Source organism: Neophocaena asiaeorientalis, unplaced genomic scaffold (assembly GCF_003031525.2).
Source record: "Neophocaena asiaeorientalis asiaeorientalis breed wild unplaced genomic scaffold, Neophocaena_asiaeorientalis_V1.1 scaffold1, whole genome shotgun sequence".
Classification (NCBI taxonomy): Eukaryota; Metazoa; Chordata; class Mammalia; order Artiodactyla; family Phocoenidae; genus Neophocaena; species Neophocaena asiaeorientalis.
In genome coordinates, this window is record NW_020171981.1 from 2,665,443 (window position 1) to 2,671,257 (window position 5,815).

Sequence of the window (5,815 nt, forward strand, 5' to 3'; positions counted from 1 at the left end):
ACTCTCGGCATCTGACCAGCTCTCTGAATCCTACAGTGATGGGGCCTCTGGGACTGCAATCCTCCACATGGGTCACAAGCCCCCAACCTCATCACCCAGAGGCCTAGGTCTTTCCCTCCTCTCTGTTTTGTTTTTTTTTTGTGGCACTCGGGCCTCTCACTGCTGTGGCCTCTCCCACTGCAGAGCTCCGGACACACAGGCCCAGCGGCCACGGCCCACGGGCCCAGATGCTCCACGGCACGCGGGATCTTCCCGGACCGGGGCACGAACCCGCGTCCCCTGCATCGGCAGGCGGAATCCCAACCACTGGGCCACCAGGGAAGCCCCCTCCTCTCTGTTTAGATGCCCCCTTGTTTCTTATGAATTCTAACCAGTCATTCTTAGGTTAAGATTAAGACCTACTGAGGCTAAGGCCAACCTTGTTTCACCTGGGGAACCTGCAGATCCCCAGCCACAGGGATGCTGACCAGAGGTCTGATTGAGGCCTGGGAATCTGCATTTCCTTCAGCTCCCCAGCTCCGATGCAGGACCTGTACTGTCTGGAGGGTTATCTTAGCGTTTCCAGAGCCTCCCAGATCATTCCATCTCTTACCCACTCCCTCACTTTCCACAGTCTCAGGACTCCACTCAGTGTGCCGCTGAGCTTTTCACCTTGCGTCCTGTAGTCTACACGGCGAGGAATAAAATGACCTCTTCCTTCCCAACTCCTGGGTCTCCCAGCAGGTTTCCCAGGGGCGCGAAGGATCACAGCTGGGAGCCTTCTGGGGGAGAGGGCCCTAAACTTCACCCTCCGCCAGCACCTTTGAGAAGTGCTCAGAGCCGTCCCCGGGGGAAGGGGGAGGGGGGGAGGGTCCCAGGGGAGGGATCGCGCCCGCTGACTCTGTGCCTGTGTTCTCGCAGCGGAGACCTCGCCGCTGGCCGGCCATGAAGTTCCGCAGCCACCTTAACCACTCCACCTACACAGAAGTTGAGCCCTCAGGCCACGAGAAGGAGGGCTTCGTGGAGGCCGAGCAGTGCTGAGAGCGCCAGGTCTCCCTTGGAAGGGTAGGAAGGAAGACCCGGGGACCTCAGCAAATGTGAGTCAAAGCAAAGCAGAGAAGTGACTTTCCTTGGCCTCCTGTGAACACACCCTGGCTGGGAAGATGAGCCCATGGTCTGTGGTGCCAGAGCTATAGTTTGGCCATCACACCCCAACTATTGAAGCAGGAGGCAGAAAAGCAACCACATTGAATTTTTAAGGAACAGTAACCTAATTTCAGCCTGTTTTGATGCCAGGGGTCTCCCCTTCTGAGTCTCTCAATGGTCTACTCTGTAGCTGCCTCAGAGGTCCCCTCCCACCTGGAGACAGCCAGATGCCCTGCTCCGGTCACCTAACGTCCCTACATATGACACGAGAGAGCCCAGCTCTAGACTGGGGCCGCTGTATTCCAGGGTCCATAGACTCAAGAGCTGGTCCTCAAGGCTACGGATGCAGCATATTTTGCTCCAGCTTCTGTGCTCTGGAAGTCTGAAGAAGGAGTTCTCTCCATCTGTTAAAACACAGGTATGGCTGCTCCCAGCCCTTTTGGCAAGCCACTGACCGGCATGCTGGCATCAGAAGAAAGCCAAATGAGAGAAGAAAGAACTTGTGGGAAGATCGTATTTTTAGGCTTCACTACCCCAGCTTGACCTTTCTGCTGAGAACCAGTACTTCTGCAACAAACATGTGTGTTGCTTGTGTTGCGGGCTTTATCCAACTGCAGCCCAGCCCGGGCCTGGCAAGCCGTGCTGTGCATGGCCGCATCTACCCTGCGGGCTCTTCATTCCAATGGCACGTTTGGTGTCCACTGTATTCACTGGCCTGGTCTTCTGTCAGTGCCAGTAAGTACCTCCAAAGGCAGGGCCTGCCTGATTAATATTTTTCCTCCTCTGAGCTGGAATTTTATAGCCATTAAAGAGAAACAAGGTGGAGAGAGGGCTTCTTGAAACATACCCAGCAGGGAGCTTCAGTTGGATTCTGTTGAAAAGCAAAGCCTCCAGAGGGATTGGGATAGCGGAAGCTGGTGTGGGAAAGAGTGACTTTATACGTAAGACCTTGACCTGGAAAGTTGCTTGCATCTCCCCAACTCTGCCGGAATTTCTTGGGGCAGAGAGTTTAGGCTCCTAAACTTAACCTGGTTTGAAGGGAGTTCTGTCCCAGGGATGAGTTGAGGTTGCTTCTGAAGAGCATTTCAAGTGAAAACCTATAGTTCACCCTCATTCAAAGTAAAAAAACATCATCAGCAAATAAATATTAAATCACAGTCTCCACTTAGTCACATCATTTTACGCATGTCACCGGGATGCTGCCAAAGAGAGAAGTTAGTTTAAATACAAGGCCTCCTGAGGCGGGGGTAGGGAGTCTGCCAATAACCAGGCACATCCAAACACTGGGCTGAAGGTTTTCCAGATGTTTCGTGGTTTATCCTTGGTGAGGATGGTAACAATCAGAGTGGGAAACATGCTGGACCTCGGCTATCTATATGTATTCTTCATAAACCAGGCAAAGGAATAGCTATGGTTTTGAGAAATCGTATCAGAATTTGCAAAAGTAAAAAGATAATACAGCAAAGAGAATAGGATTCTTTTCAAACTTCTGAAGGACAGAAAGGTCTGAAACAGAACTCTCTTAATGGGAAAACTGCAGCCAGGCACTGAAATACTCTAGGCTCCCAGCACTGCTGGCTGGCAGGAGGGTGATTTTTGCCCTTGCCGGACCAGCAGAGCATCTATGACCTTTGTGTGTCTAAAATGGCCAGTGGGGCAGTCCCCACTGTGGCCAAATGCAGTGCACAGCTCCATGGATCCCACTCCCAAACTCCAGCACACTTCTTCCCAATGGGAGCTCTTCCGATTGTTCTGATTCCTGGAGGGGAAGAACACAAGAGTGAAGAAACGGGTGGTGATGTCCTGAGGTCTCTGCCGGTAACACTGCAGGTAGAGAGAGAAAGCATGAGATAGCTCAGACCAGTCACAGCAAGCCTAGCTGGCGCCTGGGATGACAGTGGTGAGGGCAGTGGAGCTGTTTGGCAGCAGGTAGCCTCGTTTGTTAACAGCAAAAAAGAACTAAAGATGTGTCCCTAAGGGAGGTCCCTGGACGCTAAGAGTCCCTCAAGCCACAACAAAGTGCTCCTAGGAAACAGCCAGCAACTCGCAGAGTGAACACTGGTTCCCAGATATCCTTAGGATCTCTCACAAGATCAAGCATCTCTTAGACCCAGGAGTTTTACTCCAAGGTTTAGAGCGGGTTCTTTGGGTAACTGTAGAGAGTGACTCACCTGCACAGTGGGTGACCAGAAGGAGACAGGGGTTTCATGGTCAACCAGCGAAGTGGTACTTCTGTGCTGTGCTGAGCACAATCGACCACAGAGAGCTTGCAAACTTCCGGTCCCCTCCACCCCACAGGCAGATACAATTACTGTGACCGGAAACTTCAACCCCTTGAAACAGCTGTCTGTGTTGTACCCAGAAATCAGAAGCTCTCGGGGAGGCTCTGTTTTACACCAGAACTCTTAAGAGAGCCAACAAGAAAATGAGAAGAAGAAGAAGAATGCAGAGGCCAAGTGTGAGAGGAGACCCCTGGATCAGGCTGTGAGCACAACTTAGTTCCCCTTTAATCAACTGCCCCTAGATTTGTGGATCTGTCCAGTCAGGTCCCTGGGGTTTCTGATTCTAGAACATGGGTGCATATAAGCCCAGCCACCAACCCCAGTACCCAGAAATGCCTCAGGAAGAGCAGATGGGGTTTTTCAAGCTTGACTAACTGGCCATCTCCCTTCCACCATAATTAGGTATCACCAGCCACTCACCCCAGCTGGCCCCTGACTCTGGAAACTGCCTCTTCAGGTCTCAGCCTGGAGCCTGAGGTTGAAAATGTCCTTTTGTCCCTGTTAGAGGTTCTCGGTGGGCCTATGGAAACAATCTTTAAAATTTGTGTGTTTTGCCAGGGCTTGCCTGTGCCATGTGTTCTTGAATGTATATATTTAGGTGTCTATCTATATTTATAGATAGATAGATAGATTATTGCTAAAAACATTGGATGAGGCTTGTAGCTGTGCTCAGCCTGTAGCTTGTTGTATTGTATTAAGACAGTGGCGAAAGCTGCCAGCCAACCACACTATGTGAAAAGAAGAGTGTTCACCACCAGAGCTGAACGCTTATTTCGTTGTGGGCAGAGCTAGGACTCTGTTCTCTGGGTACAGGGACAGATAAGAGATTTGCATGAAGCACTGATCAGGGGCCACACCCAGACTCCCTACACCAGGTGGAGTCACAAATAAAAGCAGCCTCTCTCTCTCACCATCTCCACCCTACCCCACCCCCAACGAAAAGCCACCTGAACTTACAGCACAGTTCGAAGGATCTGGGATCTGAGGACACACTAGCTGTTCTAAATGCAATGTATTCACATATTTAGCGTGAAAATTCCTTGCGCGGATTTCAGTGTTAATAAAAGGCAACGTTCATTTACGACTTCTGCCGTGTGCAAAATTAAATGCAAAGGATTTTGTGTGACATTCTACAAATCCTCGCACAGACTTTAGTCCTGATGACTGCCAGCTTCTCTAAGGACCGAGCTAAGGAGCAGAGGAACAGCCTCCAGCAATCTGCCCACCAGGGGTGCTCTTCCCAAACTCCTGTCCCACCTCAAGAGAAGCAGCCTGGAAAGAGACTCCAGCTATTTATTCGTGGTTTGTAAGTCCCTGGAAGTAAACCTCATGGGTTTCTAATCTACTATCTAGAAATACAGAATAAATGTGCTAAGTTGACACTGCCACATTTCTGGAGGCTTTGCATTTGGACCACTTTAGTAGCCTCGTCGTTTTTATTACTTTGCATATTTTGCTCACAAAACATGGTTAAGCAAACCAAAACAAAAAGAGGAAAAATTTGAACTTCTTACAGCCAAAATCAGCTATGCCAAATTTCAGGCTCCAAAAAAAAAGCCAATTTATAAATAAACATACTGTGTTTGCCAAATAAAGAGGAATGTGTTGGAGAAGGCCATGTGGATTGGTGAGAAAGCCCCCCAGCTGCTCCACAGTGCGTCAGGAGGCGGAGCTGCAGCCCCAGCCCTGCCCCTGAGGAGCTGTGTGTTGTTGGCCAAGTCACCCCACTTCTCTGGGCCTCTGCGAAATCGGGGTGGAAGGACTAATTGATCGAAGGAGGGGATGTTTTCCTCTCCTTAGCAAATACGCCTGTTTCTGTTTTGTTTTGTTTTTTTCTAGTTCACAAGCAGCTCAGATGGCAGCATCCCTTTCGCTTCCATTATCTTGGTGAAGTGATCAACTTTGTTTGCCCGGGACTTCCCTGGCTCTAACACTGAGAGCCCTGTGTCCCAGGAAACCCCCTAGTCGAGAGCCCGCTGGGACAATTGGTTAGTCTATCCTTGGAGTCTATCCCGACCCCATTGGCTGAAGAGATGTTAACAAGCTCAAGTACTTGTAGAGCATCAGAGTCTTGGACTTACCTATTCAAAGTGTGGTCCACACAGGAATCCCCTGGGGGTCAGCTGGAAATGCAGAACTCAGGCCCACCCAACCCAGACCTACTGAGTCAGAATCTGCATTTGAGCAACTCCCCAGGTGACTGAAGTGAAATGCATGAACGTTTGAGAAGCATTTCTAGGCAACAATTTTACTGACATGATCACAGCCTGTCAGGTGAGGGGGGGGGCAGAATTATTCCCCCATTTCTCAGATGAGGAAACTGAGGCTCAGGTGGTTTACTTATTTATTTATTCATTTGATCAATACTCATTAAGCACATACTGTGTGCCAGGCATCATTAAGTGACT

General features: G+C 50.1%; 1 protein-coding gene across 1 annotated transcript in view; it reads left to right on the plus strand.

The window, feature by feature from the left end:
• The window catches only part of PLXDC1 (plexin domain containing 1), a 55,706-nt gene extending 52,931 nt beyond the window's left edge, over nucleotides 1–2,775 (plus strand). The window contains exon 14 of the mRNA XM_024744337.1: nucleotides 901–2,775. Coding sequence (XP_024600105.1) covers nucleotides 901–1,020 — 120 coding nt within the window. The 3' untranslated portion in view covers nucleotides 1,021–2,775. The remainder of the gene's footprint in view (nucleotides 1–900) is intronic.
• The last annotated feature ends 3,040 nt before the right edge of the window (nucleotides 2,776–5,815 follow it).